General features: G+C 42.5%; 1 protein-coding gene across 1 annotated transcript; it reads right to left on the bottom strand.

Moving 5' to 3' along the window:
- Positions 1 to 4,381: 4,381 nt before the first annotated feature.
- UBL4A (ubiquitin like 4A) lies at positions 4,382 to 11,086 on the bottom strand. The gene is made up of 4 exons (XM_007429220.4): positions 10,842 to 11,086; positions 9,062 to 9,167; positions 7,443 to 7,648; positions 4,382 to 5,940 (listed from the first exon to the last, which is right to left on the bottom strand). The coding sequence occupies exons 1-4, from the start codon at positions 10,887 to 10,889 to the stop codon at positions 5,830 to 5,832; spliced, it is 471 nt and encodes a 156-aa protein (XP_007429282.1). The 5' UTR covers positions 10,890 to 11,086; the 3' UTR covers positions 4,382 to 5,829.
- Positions 11,087 to 16,593: the final 5,507 nt, after the last annotated feature.

Below are 16,593 nucleotides of genomic sequence, written 5' to 3' on the forward strand. Positions count from 1 at the left end.
CCTTATGGGAAAATTTGATTCAGGTCACGACCACAATCGGTTGGCGACCAAATTCGGAGGGGTCAGAACGGATTATCCGTATTTACATTGAACCTTATGGGAAAATTTGATTCGGGTCGCGACCAATTCGGGTTACGACCAGAGTCGCGGAACGAATTAAGTTCGTGACCCAAGGTACCACTGTATATGAATAATAGAACACACTGGAAAACTTTACCTTTGAATCACTGTGAAGTTCCCTTTGTGGTGATGCATCTATGATGGTCATTCACACGTGCAAGCCATTTATAGATACTATAGAGTTAAATCAGTTCTTCTTATTACTGAATGTTTGAATTATGTCAGAAAATATTGAGCATGACAGGATGTGAGCTGATACAAAAGTTCTGTCTGCAGAGTTAGATGCGTGCAGATGCATTCAGACTTTGAAGGCCTCAGTTGAAACACAAACACCCATGTGTGAAAGTGAACTTGGATATTCCATGGATTTGACCTTGAACGACTTGAAAAAGCACTTGCCTTTCTGGCTCACTGAGTGAGTGATATAGTATCAAAGTAAAATTCTTAAAATCTGGGCCATCTTGGTAACCACCTGATTTGCTGAATTTTTGCTTTTAATTTCTCTCTGGGAGCATTTGAGCATTTAGGATACAATAAAGGTTCTTTTTGTAGTTTCCCCCATTCCTCTCTCCAAAGGCTAAGCCAGTTTCAAAGTTAGTTTTGTAAAATAGACACCAAGGTTGCTCAAAATCCAGAAATAGCTCCTACAGCTTGTGCAAGTGAAGATGCAGCTGCTTATAATTATCCCATCCACTTATTTAGTATTTCAAATCTTTTTAAGCCACTTTTTAAGCCTCACAAAGCAACAAACAGTAAAATAAGTGATTAACAGACTATAATTGCCAAATTATCTCATCAGAACAAATGCCCAAACTATTTTGTGATGCCGTTCTGGAGATATAAACTCCAGAGATATCAACAAAAACAATCTTGAAGAAGAAAGTTGGTATTGAAGGGCAAGAGGCAAATTTATGAAGATTTCATCAAGTTTGAGGCCACCACTGAGAAATCTTCTTTTCTATACCCCTGCTCACTGTTCTTAAGTGAATAGTTGAGCATCTAGTAGCTCTCTGAATATAGACAGGGTGTAAGGGTGAAATGGTCCTTCAGATAATCAGATCCTGAGCCATTAAATAAATTTAAAGTCTAGAAATTGCACCCTGAAATCAGCTATGTAGATTTATTTCATCAACAGATCTTCCTTTTGCAACTGCTACAACTTGTGCTCAGTCCTCAAAGGCAGCCCCAGGTAAAGAGTATTGCAGAAATCTAGCCTGGAAAGTTAGATTATCAGCAAAAAGCCTAAGGGAAAGTATTCCACTATAAGAAAATAAGAAACTCTGCTGGATTAGACCAAAGAGCCAGCCTAGCGCAATGTTCAGGCACTTCTAGAAAGTCCAGGAGCAGAGTAGAAAGAAAAACCTCTTTCCTCTTGTGGATTCTAGAAGCTGAAATTCTGCCCTCAAATACGGAGGTTCCATGTAGCTGTCATGCCTAATTTTCTATCAAAATATGTCTAAACCCTTAATCTGCTTTCATGATTGTAAAACATTGCTTGTTGCCCCCAGGGCAAAATTGTCTCTGACTTCCTGAACCCAGTACCTGCAGGAACACCGTTCCTGTACAACTACATCACAGCACCCTGAAGGGTCTGAAGAAAAAATATAGGTTCCATCCAGAGTGTTATTTTAAATGCGTCTACTTTTAATCAAGGCATGAAACGGAGGGTGCGCCTCCAAGCATCTGCAGCAGACATTTTTCATTCCTGCTGTGTAGGTGCAACCCATCAGCACAGATCCGATCTCAAAGCGCAGAGCAACCACAATAGTGAAACACGGCACAGCAAGTTGTTTTGTTCTGGCAGGTAACCACTGAGAGTCGTATATTAAAATAACCATTGGGCAGGGAGAGCTATCTGGCAGCCCACAGGCCAGAAACCGGTCCCTCGAGGAAGGAGGAAGCATCTCAACTTTATTATGTGCATCAGCTGCCTTCTACCCACCCTCTAGCAAAGGGCTCTTTATCGCATCCACCCAGTGAGATGCCTCAAGTCCAATAACAATTGCAGTTTTGATAAATGTTTCCCCTTGCACACCTCAGCTGCTCACTCCTGTACCAAAAGCAAAACAACATGAATTGGACTGTGCAGCTGAAGTGCGTAAGGGAAAAGCACGGCTGCAATTAAACAGAAGCTGATTACTGGGGAGAAAGGCATTAAAGAACTGTCTGCCTGCATCTCAGCTCTCTGGGGAGTGACTTAGGAAGCAGATAAAACCTTGCTCGCTCTTCAACTTCTATTTAATCAAACTGTATCTCCCCCTTTAAAAAAAACCCAACAACCCAAAAAATAAACATAGGGTTAGAGAGTCATGAAAAATTCCATACACGGAAGGGTTTGTAATTAGCACCAAGAGTCTAATGCATCCTTTGCCACTGGTTATGCTGGCTGGGCTAATGGGAGACGAAGTTCAAATATTTGGATAGTACGAAGCTGCAGACCCTTTTCATACACCGTTCCTCCTTCCCTACAGTTCTCCCATCTATCAATGCTACCCTACCGTTCTCACTCCCAGCTCCAGCTCCCTCTCTGTGTCTGGCTCACACTACACACTAAACCCAGGTGAACAAACCACAATTCCTATACCTTGATGTGCCCAAACAAATTAATAGGTGGCTTAATGCAATGGCCTGCTTCAGGCAGCACCTTCATGAATGGATTTTCCCCCGGATCTGGGGCTGTCCAGATGCCGGGTGGGAATTTCAGTCCCAATCCATTTGAAGGGCGCCAGGAAAAAGCTAAACTGGTCTATTCAGTATCTTGACCTGAGAGCATCATTAATACTATTGCAATACTATTATTTTTGATGCTCGTAACCCAAGGTGAAGACATCTTGTTGATTATTCTGAATTCCCATTGCCATATAAGCTACATACTTTACATGCATTCCTGCAGTTGAAAATACGTGAAGGAGATCTGGGGCAGAGCCTCCAGAGGTGGAATATGAAGGGTCACTATATCCCTTTACCACACGTACACAAGTGAAGAGTTCCTATGACTCCTGCATTTTTTAATATTTACACACACATGCACGCACAAGCATACAACTTTGATATACCACATCCAGTATTTTCCTAATTTAGGCATCCATAGCATCTTATTTGGTGGGGGGAACATTGACCCCATAATGACATTAGATATTGTGGCAGGAAGAAGCAGAGAATTTTCCATCTCCCAGTGCCATTGCCCTAATCAGAAGCAGAGCTCAATTCTTGCTGTATCTATTTCAACTTGTGGTACCGAATTCTGCTGAGATTACAGCATTGTGGAAAACACACAGCTCTGCTTTTTGTTCCCTTCTAAATTGTGTGGCTTCAGATGACTGAGCCTGAACTATTCTACCACCACTTGGAAACTTATGAGAAGCTCCCATTTTTGTTGGAAGGCAGGTATAGAATAATTACATTTACCATTTTCAGGGCTGTGGTTTGAGCTCTCAACCACTAACCAGGAGAAAGATCTTCAAATCACAGTTGATAGCTCAATGAAGGTGCTGATTCAGTGTGCAAGATTGTTACAAAAAGGACCAAAAATAAAACTGCCAACACTGTAATGTTCTTACATCCACATCTGTAATATTCCGTACAATTCTGGTAGCCATGTTTGAGAAAAGTTTTAATAGAACTAGAAAAGGTACAGAAGAGGGCAACCAAAATGATTAGAGGTATCAGATGCCTTCTTTATAAGAAAAGGCTAGAACATTTGGGACCCTACTTAAAAAACAAGTGACATTGGAGGGACCTCCTTGAGAAGTATAAAATCAAGCATGGCATGGAGAAATGTTTCCCCCACTCTCAAAACACTAGCACTGAGGGGCATCTAATGAAACTGACCAAAAGGTGATTTAGAACTGACAAAATAAGCACTTCTTTCCACAACACAGAATTAACCTGTAATATTTTTTACCACAAGATACGGTGATAGCCATTAAACAGAATGGCTATGAAATGGGATTGGATGAATTAAAGAAGAACAAGTCTATGATGGTCATTCATCTTTGAGACTCAGCTTAAGTTGGGGAAAGCATGCCTTCAAATACCAGCTGTAGGAGAACAGCAGGAGAGGCATATGTTTCCATCTCTTGTGGGTGGGGCATTTGGTTGTCCCCTGTGAAAAACAAAATGCTGGACTAAGATGCGGTCTGGCCTGATCCAGCAGGTCTGCCCTTATGTTTGCAATATCCCAAAGGAAGATCTGCCACACTGAATGCCATTACACAGGCCGAGGGGACCTCTTGCATCTTCTGCACAAAATGAGTTGCTGGAACATAAAATTTAAAAAAAAAAAAAAAAACACCTCTGTACTTTCTTGGAACGACAGAAAGCATTTTGTAACGGATAAGCACAGCTCTTTTTGCTCTTGCTGCATTCAAAATTAAACAAACGTTAATTACTAAGACAGCCATAATTCTAAAATTGAGGTTGAATACCATGATTTACCAATGATTTACAGAGCAATCATATTCACATTTTCATGGAAGGTTGGATGCCATACTTTTATCTGCTTCATCTAAACCATCTCCGAAAGAATAAGAAAACAACACAAAGAAATTAGGCAGGAGATCTTTTGTTTTTCTTCTTTCACTGGAGTCAAGAGCGACTTAGCCAAATCCTGCCTTGGTGTAGCTCTGCATCAGGAATAGGAACACACCCATGAAATAAGGGGTCAGACTGGCATAGACACAACCCTTCCCTGTGTGGCTCATGATCAACCTGTAACTCTACCCCATTTTCAGGATCTGCAATCAAAAATGCTGCCGGGTGAAGTGGGGCTAAGCTAGAGGGGGCTTATTTTTAGCCAACCCAGTGGATCTGCTCTTCCGGGGGCACCTGCTGCCTCATTCTAACAATGCCTGAGCCCAGCCTTCCCCAACTTGGGTGCCCTCCAGATGTCTGGACTTGTTGATGGGGAATTCTGGAAGTTGAAGCCCTCCTCACCCATCTGGAATGCACCTAAATTGGGGAAGGGTGCTTTTGGCAATGAGCCAGCAAATTTAGGAGTGTGGTCTAGGTTGCCCCTGAATACAGCACTACAAGGACTCAATTGGGCTTATCTAGGAAATATCAGATGTGCAGAATATATTCAGAACTCTGCTGGTAAACACTGCTTAGTCATTTGATTAACATTCAGTTGTCTTGTATCTTGAAAAGTTTAACAACCTAAAACATTTGACAAAAGCTTTTCTTGCCTAACAATGCTGATTACACAAGGAACTCAGAATAAGCTCTTATATTGCCAAAGCTTACATATTCATTCTGGAGAGCATCAATGCTAAAGTTTTGAAAAGAGACTTCAAATTTATATTATTCAGATTTGACTTCCTGCCTGTAAGCTTTAGTGAACTTTATTCTTGGAAAGGCCTTTGGGTAAAACAGTAAACAGGAGTCTATTAGATGCAACCAGGCTTTGGGGTTAAACAAGAAATCCAAATATAAACAAAGCCATCCTCAACTGCAAAGGTAACTGTATCTCTCAAGAAAGGGCAAGCAGTTTCTCTAAACAACGCCATTCTCCCACTTCTGTTGAACATACTAGATAGAGCAGATTAATCTCACCTATCACCACCTTTAATTGATGGGGAGAAGTTACAGATGCTTCATGACCCTTTAACAGCAGTCCAGAGACATCACTACCATTAGGCCCCAAACTGGGCCCTGCCCAGGGGTTTTCTGTCCAAAGTGGTGCATAGACTCAATCCTCCAGTTCAGCAGCTAATCCAAAAACCCCATTTCCACAGCCTCGGCTACTTCAGGATGAAGCAACCGCGTGGCTAAACGCTCTATGTCATCCAGGCTCAGCAATCGAAGGCTCCGCTCATAATCCTAGGGAAGGGAAGGGAAAGAAAGGAAGAGAAAGAACTGAATAAAATTGCCAGGCAATGGCCAGAACACTTCCAAATAAAGACATGCGCACATGCACGCACACACACACAAAACACTAAAGTTTGCATGCATTAATGCAAACACATGAACAATACATTTAAAGTGATGGAGGTTTCAATCCTCCAATTCCTGAGAAAATGGTCCAGGAAAGATTCTTTGCATTTCTTCCTCTGAGCACTAGGTGGCAGCACCTAGCTGATTTTGGCTGACCTTAGAAAGCTAAGCAAGGTTGGACTTGGTTAGCTCTGCAATGGGAAATCACCAAGAAAGATCAAGAGCGTAGGAAGTCAAGAAAACTTCTTGAACAAAGACAACGGTGAACCACTTCTGCGATGAGGCAAAGGAAATATAGGAATGTGTGAGAACCTCTTTATTTTTGCCTTTGAGAAGAGAGAAACCAAGAAGCCAGCTTTGTTCATTCCCACATAGCAAAACCTGGATATTGTGCATCTTCTGGTGTTGGAGCACCCCACTTCTGAATGTAGCATTGCTCTGCCATTATATGAGCTGTTTCATGACCTACAATTACCTCATTATTACTACCTTCAATCCTGGATAAAAAGAGGAAGTTCACGAGCAATGGGTAGACTACTGTTGCCTGCTTTTTCTTACTCTATGTTAAAAAAACCAGAATGTTACTAGAAGGTGAATAAGCAGGGAAAGAGAGAGATTATTTTTCTACACACACACTATGTCTACTCTCTGGCAGCACTTCTAATATCTAATACCAAGATGGGTGACTAAATGGCCTATATGCTATATTATCTAGGAAGCTGGAAAAGGTAAACTTAATGCTCTTCTTTAAATATAGTGATAGATTTTTACCCGGGAAACCTGTTAAAATATGTCTGTTCTGATACTTTAATGTTCTCAGGCCAGATATTATGGTTTGGTGCAAACATGCAAGATAAGGGAAAATTCAATAACAACTTCTATGTATGAATGAACTTATTTACTTACTTGCCTTATTTATAATTTTCTGCCTGCCCCCAAATACCTCATTTGATTCTCTTTTCCTGCCTTCCAGTGGACTACTGGGACTGATCCCTCTATTCGTAGAGGACTGAATTTATTGAGCCCTTTCAAAACTATTCTAATATGGAGGAGTAACACTACCCACGCCAGTGTTGTCCAAACTTGGCCACTTTAAGATGAGTGGACTTCAACTCCCAGAATTCCCCAGCCAGCCATGCTGGCTGGGGAATTCTGGGAGTTGAAGTCCACTCATCTTAAAATGGCCAAGTTTGGACAACACTGACCCACGTAATATCTACTACTGCTACATCTACTACTGCTACACTGAGGTTATGCTGGTGTACCTACAAACAGGGGTTTATGTCTATGCAAGGACACTACACTGTGTTATACAGTGCTATCAGAGCCGATCAGACCAATCTCCTGTCCTCCCCTACATTTCCACTCATATATAAAGGGAAATTTACCTTCTGCACCTGCTCCAGCACTTTCTCAGCATCAGCCACACTGTAATGCCTGCTCAGGACTTGGGCCAGCATGTGCCAGATGGCCGGACTCTGTGGGAGACCAGCTCTGCAGCTAGGATCCTCAGGTGATGCTTTCTCCAAAGGCTTGATCACAAGGTTGAGCTTTGACTCAGGTCCAATAGAGTAATCAGACAAACGGTGTTCATCTAGGAAAGAAGGATGAGGCTGGTGAGTGGCCAATGGCACAAAGCAATAGTCAGATCAAGCAGATTTGAAAGCTGCCATTCCCCACTGAATAAACAAATCTTTATTTCCAGAAGCTTGGCTGTTTTAGTACATGGTAGTGAAAAACCACCAAGACCTTAAGAATGAACGCATTTTTAATAACTGTAGATTTTGAGGACCAGAGTCTATATCATCAAATCCACGTTCTATAATTGCAGATAACACCTTGAATCTGAAAAAGTGAACTCTGGTTCTCCAAATCCACATAATACTTTTTTTTTCCATTATGGGATCAGGAAACTCTTGCTAGTTTTTGCCAGAGAACAAAGCATTTAGCCAGCTGCTTGCCCAGTTTGTAAAAAGAGCAGACACATCATTTGCTGTTATTCCATTTCAAAAGCATATAAACCTCCAAAGGTGAGGCTCCTTAGTTCTTAATGGACATTATGAAGTAAATATTTCATGAAAGCACAGTTTTTTCCATACTGTCACAAACATCCAGTCCCACAATGACACTGCAGAGTATCATTTGCAACTGGCAAATCAGAGGAGCCTCTACTTTTCTCTGAAATGTGCTGCCAGCCCATGAAACTCACTGCTGTACAGGTCAAAACTAATAAAGACAACTTGATTTTAAAAAGAACCATATAAAAACCTGTGTAATCAGAGCTACTTGCTGGGATGCTTTTAAGAGAAAGAAAGGCAAATATCAAGGCCCATTTGGTTGTAGCAAAATTTTAGCTGGATACTCCAATTACAATTACAATTTTTTGTTCAGAAAATAGGGTTAAAAAACCCACCAATCCTTTTACACTTCAACACAAATGGTGTTTAATCTTTTTGTCAATACAGAAAATGACACAAACATCAAAAGTTTGCATGGATTACTACAAACTACAATACAAGCCAGATAGAGCCCTATTCCTGCAAAGATACTACTTTGTATCTATTTGTAGAACCCAGAGGTGTTAATAAATTAAAATAAGTCAAGATGGCGGATGTGATGGTGCCATCCAAACTTTGCCTGTTTTTTTATGGGCATCATACATGCAACACAAATAAAAAACAGGCGGGCTTTCCATTGCACTATCACGCCCATCACTTTGAATTCTTTGGCCACACCCAATTTATAGGAAAAGGCTAGAAACACTATCAGAACAGGTTGTATTGCTAAATGTTTTAGACTGGCAGAAAGTGAGAGCTAGTTTCTCTGAGTTCATCTCTCTCAAGTTGGGGTCAGAGAAACTATTGGTCTCATTCCTCTTAATGAAGCTGCTTCTTGAGATGTCTTCTATGGCCTTTGAAATAAATGCTTTTCTACCTGCCACCTTGGATGAGCCTGCTTGCCATCTCTGCATCACCAACTGCCTCATGATTAACTACTCAGCACCCACCTGCCAGAGCTTTGCCTTTGAAGAGTAGGCGCTGCTGGGAGACTGGGACATTCAGCTTCTCTGAGACCAGACGCTTGAGAGAGGAGATGCGCTCATCAGGGGAGACCTAAGAAGGAAGAATGTTGTGAGGTGGGACTAGGCCTACAAAGAGAGCGCCTCCATTTCATATTTCAGGGAATATGGGTCATGATCAAGAAACCAGAAGAGGAATTTGAGAAAAACTGTTTCAACCCCAGCTAGGCCCACCTAGCAACACACACATCTTAAGGATACCTATCTTTCAGCAGCTGCTCTAGTAAGCTTCCCCCTTAGCAAACTGTTTTAAAAGAAATAATTTTACTTTGCATTATTGCTGCTTTTCAACTTAAGCTCACTGTTATATCTTCTCTGTGGGAGAAAAATGCAAATTATGACTTGGAAATTCATGGATAAACTTCATTGCTCTTAAATATCAGAAACATTGCTGCTTTTGAGTACCTCTGGCTCTCTCCTGCCCCCCCCTCAACCCTCTAATTTGGTAATGGTAACAGAGATATGGCCTTCCCTCACACAACTGTAGCAAGAACTACAGAGAACTTACATGTGAAATTCTTAAGTAAAATATAGCACAAAAATTTAATATCTGAATACTTCCAACATTAAATACTTTGTGCTCAAGTTTTGTTAAAACTGTGAAGGTGCAAACTGTATCTACCTTGCTAAAATTAAGCAGATTTGGATCTGATCAAATGTTAGGTCTGCGTTACATAAACTCCCTTAATGATTTCACTTAAGTGTGATAGGGAAGAGGGTGTTTTTTCTGTTTCTCACCATGACAGAATCTAAAGTCCTCCACTGACAAGAATGGAGTTTACAAGAGATTCTGGATCCAGTTCATGGAAAAACTATGGAGTTTGAATCTACAGATTATTTCAAAAAAGATGAAGTAATATAGGTAAATAAATAAAACCAAATACATAGTATTTTGTTCTTCTATTATTCTTAAGTGCTGTAAGCTGCCCAGAATCATGTATTTGAGATGGCCAGCTGTATAAGTTGAAATAATAAAGAAATACTCATCAATGGCTACAGAGAGCCAGTTTGGTCTAGTGGTTAGGGCACCAGGCTGTGAGTCCTAGTCCCTTGGGTGACAATGGATCAACATTTGGTCGATTCTAAAATAAGCAGACCCTGCGCCTGCGGGAAAAACGCTAAGGAGGGGGGAAAAAACTCATAATGGCTGCCTATCACCTTTAGAGACATTTGCCTTTCCATATCTGCTTCTGGGCGACACAAAACAGAGGGTGTGCATTTACCAGCGTATCTGGTTGACTACGGTGGGAATAGGATGCGGGACTCATGTCTCTGCATGCCTCTTCTCAAGACCCGTGATGCAAGACACAGGGTGCAAACGATACAGTAATGTCATCCACCTTGCAAACCCGGGTCAGCCTCCCTCCACTTTCCTTCTTTGGGAAGGGAAGGCCCCCTAAGGAGGGTCAGGGAGGGTCTGCTCCCCCTCCAGGAGGCAACGCTGCGCCCGAGCGCCCAGGCCTCGGCAAAGGAAGAGGATCGAGTCCCAGAACCGCTCCGACGCCCCCCTGCCCCGGGAGCAGCGGAAGCGCCGCGTGCCCCGACCGCTCTGCCTGCCCGGCCCAAGGCCCAGGGAGAGGCGCGCTCCCCCCGCGGCCGGACCCTCCAGGAGGCCCGCCTCCCTCTGCCCTCGGGGACAGCCGCGGCGCCTGCCCGGCAAGCCCCCAGCGCCGATCCACTGCGACCTCGGCCCCCGAAGAAGGGCTACCTGGAGGCTGCATTCCCGGCCCTGGAGCGCCTTCACCGTAAGTAGCATCTCGGGACCCCGCAGCTCTGGAAGCCAAGCGGCCCCTTTAAGAGAACCATAGACAACTAGAGGAACAACCAAAAACAGAGCGATCCAGTAGGGGGGTCAAAACGACGCATTCTTTAGGCGGAAAAAGCCCCCCCGGCCTCCCATCTCTACGAGAGCCACAAGTTAAGATACCATAGAGAGACGGGAAGGAGAGGAGAGGCTAAACTCTCTATGGCCGGAAACAGGACCTCCTATTCCGATAGCGTTAAGGCAACCGGAAACCGGAAAAGCCGACGCTTTCCCAAAAAGGAGAGTATGTCACATGCTCGGAAGTGATTAAATATAGAGTGGAAGGAAGAGTGATAGAACGTCTACCACGCTCAAACCAGTGCATGCAAGTTTAAGGGTCGCTTGTATAGTGAGAATAAGGTGGACTGTAGAACGTCAAATAGAGAACTTCTTTTATGTTAAGCGCTGAGGCGGCGTTCCGAAGATGTTAATGAAATTTCCGATTTTAACTTGCACAGTTTAAATCCGCCATATGCGGACCAAAGTGAGAACCAGTATATAGGAATTAATGGGAAAATGCAAAAAAAAGTTAGCAAAATTGTTAGTCTCCTTTCACTTCTTTCACTGCCTTGGATATTTAAATTTCCTTTATCCAAGAAACAACAAAAGAAGCAAATATATTATTTCATCCTCCATTCTCCCAAACACAGCAACTGCACGATAGATGTGCAGGACTCACCTAACTTTCTTCTAGGTGTGGGACTCTGAAAAGGGTTCTTCCTGCAGGGCAGGTATATACTGGGAGAGATGTTCCCTCAAGCACTGGGATCCTAAACTGTTAAGATTTAGGATAATTACTAAAAGCACAAAGTCCAACCAGTAACGAATATACTGCAGTACTTTTAGGACAAGTATTATATATTATCTGAACAGCCTTGCTGCAGTTTCTGAGATCATCAAGGACAGTCCCACGTAGAGTGTGTTGCAATAATCTATTACAAGAATGTGGACTACAGGGAAAGGCCATTCCTATTCAAAAAGATCACAGCTGGCTAAGTGAGCTCAAGTGAAAGAGATTAATACCCCAAGAGTACACCAAGATTGCACACCTGTTCCTTGAGGGGAATACAACCTCATCCAGAGTCTGAGACCTAACCGGTTCCCTGGCCCATGAGCTGCCAACCCACAATGCCTCACTCTTGTCAGGATTCAGCTTCGGTGTACTGTTCTTCATCCAGCCTATTACAGTTCACAGAAAGTTAGATCTACAATAGGTTCAGTTAAATTCATAGAACAAAATCATCACAATGAATTTATGCTGCACTGACTTCAGTGCCATTTAAATATAGCTAACTTTTTCTGAGTTGGAATTTTTAAAATTACTATATTGTAATTCAATGGGCCACACAAATCATACCATGCAGAGAGAAATATAATGGCGACATTGATAAAACAACCAAAAACTCCTATGTTCATTAAGCCAAGGACAGGAGGATGAAAACACACAATTTTGAATAACACATCATGGCGAAACAATAAGATCACACTGCAGCATCCCTGCAACATTCCCTTCCAGTCATATAAAGCCACATTGTCCCCCTCAATGGAACAACTTCTTCTTCCATTACATGCATAACAATGCTCCCCCACCTATACACAAGGAGCCATTAAACATAGTGGTGAATAAAGACTGACACTATGAGTTAGCTTCTATCACGACATACTGTTCTCAGAAGGAAAAAGCCACAGAATCTCCAGCTGCTCCAGAAAGGCCAGCCTTCCATTTTGGAGGCAAGGAATCAAAATCCACTGTGAATGGAAACAACCTTTTACTTCCCTGCCAAAGGAAGGATGAGGACTTACAGCTATACACTGACAGCAGCAACATCCAGTGGAAAGGAGCTGAAGTAATAAACAAGGGTCCAGTTCACATCTGAATGTCCACACGTAGTTTTGTTTCACAGGTACACAAGATTTATTGCCACACTAAAAAAAAAAAAAAGCTCTCTATCCACTTAGTCACAGTAAAGGCAGGCCACAGGGATCCTTTGTCTTCTCCCAGTTATATGCACCAGCCCCAGAAGAGGAACTTTTACATAGTGAAACAGTTCAAATTTTATATAGAGAAGATACTGTCAATCCAAGGTACACAGGCTTTATTTCAATTTGGGTCTTGCCTTTCCATACTTTTGCTTACGCAAGGTAGCTGAAGTTAAAGCCATTTCTTAAAAATGCATATTATACATTTTTGTTGGGGGGAAAAAAACTGGATGAAGAGAAACCCCTACCTCCTTTCTTAAAGTGAGGATATTTGCCAGGAAGTACGGAGGGTGGCTAATTCCTCTACACAGGGTCTCAACAGAAACAATCAGGAGATCATGGCATAGACCAAGTGCCATGGGTAGTCCTCACCCATCTCCCTGGCCACCCCAATCCATCACAGTCCTTCCCTGCTTGCCCAACCAGCCCTATAGGTATCATCCAGGGAGGCTTCACTGACCCCTTTCCCCTGGCATCTTCATCTTCCAAGACATCAGCCTTACCACCTATTGTGTGCCCTCAGAGTTTTCACCTCAAAACCAAACTGAGCAGAAAGTATAGGAGCCCTTTGCCCTAATAGGAATGAGCAACCTGTTTCCTGAGGCCAGATGAAGCTGGATCTTGCTGAATGAAAAAAACTGAGTTCTAAGAATCACATTAGAGTCTTTATTGTAAAGTATCAGAGATGGAGGCGACCCTGAAAGGGAGAGACATGCACGAGGCTCTGTCCTCCAATCATCCATAAGCCTCCTATTATTTTGTTAAAATGTTTAATTAGAAATGCATGGGAAGGGAGCATGCTCCAAAGTGCCATCTTCTAGCATCATCTTGAGGGAGGAACAGTGGTACGCAGATTAAATCAGCATCACAAAATGATGGCTGGTGCCAGCCTAAACTTCATTCTCAAGTGCTCCCACCTGCCCAGAAAAAAAGTCAAAGGTAATCTAGGGTAGCAGAGGGCATCCGAGGAGGTAGGAGAGGAAGTCATGGAACAAGCTCATTAATTTGTTTTCTGGTAAATGAGAATGTTGTGAGAGGATAGGCATGGGCACCATGGCAGCCATTTTGTGAGAGTTCCCTACAACATGCTCTCAAAATTCCAAAAGTGCCATCTGGCCCCAAATGTTGCTGACTACCACCTTATGCAGTTGCTTGATAGCTTCAAAAAGCATGCTTAGTGTTGCCCCAGATGACTTTCTACTAGGGGCATCTCCCGCTACGTCATATTCTGCCGCAGAGCTTGTTAGTATCACCTGGAACATGCATAGCCGGAGGCTGATCACTGTAACTGGGTGTAATTTTTATTTGCTCTCCTTTTCACACTGGCTATTCCAATTACTGCTGCTAGTACCATATCTTAATCTAGGGAATGTTTAGCTGGCAGCCTGTTCTTTTCCTTTTTGAGAAGACTACAGCAATATATAAATAAGGAACTACGTCAACAGAGGTATTGGCATCAGTCCCATCTCAATGTCTAGTAAATATTCTACTAAGAGACCTAAGAACCTCACACATTTATTTTTTCCAGCTCGTTGGTCTCTAAAGGGACCAGGCTTAATAAGTGAACTCACATCTCACCAGCCAAAGCTGCTTCTAACTATTGCTCCACCAAGCTAATTATCATATGGATTAAATAAGAAGGAGGTGGCTGGGACAGGCTCAGCTGAATTCTTATTAGTGCAATTAGCCATGTCCCTAAGGATATGGCCACAGATGTTTGAAAAGAAAGCAGAAGGTGAAGAAAGCTAGTATTTACTGCTGGAAAAAGGTAACTCTACTCCAAACCTCCACCTTTTTTCAATTTAGCATGCCAGATCATAATCTTTAGCCATCAGTAAAGTTTCATCATAATTGACTGGTATGAACCTTCCAATGTTTAGCCAGAGTAAACTGAGAAACAATAGCACAAAGACTGTATCGGATCCCATGGTAACATTTCAATAAACAGTTCTGAGGGGGATAGCTAAACATCTACAGGCATGTCCCCTGCTTTACTTTTTTTTTTTTTTTACATCATTTATTAGGACATTTTTATAGTATTAAGATACAAGGTTCTACTTAGGACACAAAGACATTTTGTTCGCTCCACTGCATCCTATCTTGAAATGGGATAGGTTTATACGGCAGGTTATAACTTCCCTGACGTTGCAGAATAATTTTCTAGAGCTAAAACGTATACCTCTCTCCTTACACAGGCAGAGGGTGTCATATTTTTTGTAAAGTGGAAGTAATTACTCAACCTGATCTTATCTCATGGAAATTTCCCCACCTACAGAGTCACCACCCAAGGCATATATGAGCACACAGGTCTGCTGAGATGATTACATTCCAGCTTCCTTGTCAGGATAGATTAACCTTGCCCTCATATTAGTTTACACCTTCCTTTTGTGTTCATCACTGACTTTTTGCCTCTGTGCCTCACTCAGAAGGAGAGCAGGAAGGAAACTAATTCTGTGTAATTTGTTTGCTGGTTTTAATATGGTTTGGTTGTGGCTTAGGATGACACATGAGTACTGCCAACGTCGGCTTACTTGTGCAATGAGTGAAACCAGTCCGTCTATAGAGCTTAAGCTTTTGGTCTGCAGAATGTCCCTTAATTCCTGCACGTAATTGCTCCATAATCATCTAATGCTCTGGACGGAAGAAACCATTGAATGTTTTATCTGGTAAATGGAAAGCGGTTCGCCGGCTCAAATAGAGGAAAGAAAATAGAAAGGATTCTTTTTTGTTCTGTGCCCAGACAGTAGGAGCAAAATTGGGTTTACGGTGGAACCCCTTGCCACACACTGAACCTGCTGAAATATGCTGCCACCAGTGACTAGATTGGCATCGCCCTGTCATAAACCATGGTTTAACACCATGGGGGCTGGATTCATACCACATGCTAAGCCAAACTAAACATAGCTAAACATGAGGTGGACCCAGTTACCCCTCATCAGAATTGCCAGCCCCTCTTGAGTACTCTCCTAACAATCCAGAAAAATGGTTTATGGCAAATGAAGTTATTGGTGTTGCTCGGTGTAGCTCGGTGTTGCCCAGCAGTGGTCAATTGCGTGACAGGCCACGGCTCCCCAGGGCTGCAAACTAGACACCGCCTCAGCACTATCAGAGATGTTGGGAATTGAATGTCCTGATTCAGTGTCCACTGAGCTGTAGTCTTTCCCCAGGAGAGACCAGGAGCGACTGGCCCACACCTAATAGGGGTTGTGTAGCTTTGCTCCGATCAGTACAATGCACATCCTGGGCATCCTGGAAAACGGTTGTGATGCATTTTCTGTGAGATGTTTGAAGAGAAATAAAAAATCCTGTATCAAGTTATAATAGAAAAGTTTAAAAGAGACATGAACTCCATTCCAAAATTCTATTATAGTCCAGCTTACACCAAGAAATGAAAGTCGGAATAAGGCCATGTAGGCAGAGGCCAGGTTCACACCTTATCCTAAGTGTGGCTTACTGAACAAACCATGGGTAACGTGAAGCAAGCCAGAGTCTAATTCTCATTTATTTCAAAGGGACAAAGCCAGGATGCTCCAAATATGAGGCACAGTTAAGAAAAGAACAAAACATGTTCCTCCACTCCAATCTCCACTATGGCCAGATGTAAATTTAGTTCCTAGCTAATCCTCTTTGCTTGCTGTCATGCTAGTATGGCTGACTTTAAACATGAGCACTTTGG

This window comes from Python bivittatus, unplaced genomic scaffold (assembly GCF_059951505.1).
Source record: "Python bivittatus isolate LINGU-HERP-01145 unplaced genomic scaffold, Pbiv_v1 ctg000220_np1212, whole genome shotgun sequence".
Lineage (NCBI taxonomy): Eukaryota > Metazoa > Chordata > Lepidosauria > Squamata > Pythonidae > Python > Python bivittatus.

Excerpts from the sequence above, each read along its gene's own strand:
- UBL4A (XM_007429220.4), bottom strand. The coding sequence starts at position 10,889 with ATGCTACTTACGGTGAAGGCGCTCCAGGGCCGGGAATGCAGCCTCCAG. Across the intron at positions 9,168-10,841 it reads GCCGGGAATGCAGCCTCCAG|GTCTCCCCTGATGAGCGCAT; the intron begins GTAGCCCTTCTT and ends CTTCCTTCTTAG. Across the intron at positions 7,649-9,061 it reads CAAAGGCAAAGCTCTGGCAG|ATGAACACCGTTTGTCTGAT; the intron begins GTGGGTGCTGAG and ends CTTCTTTCCTAG.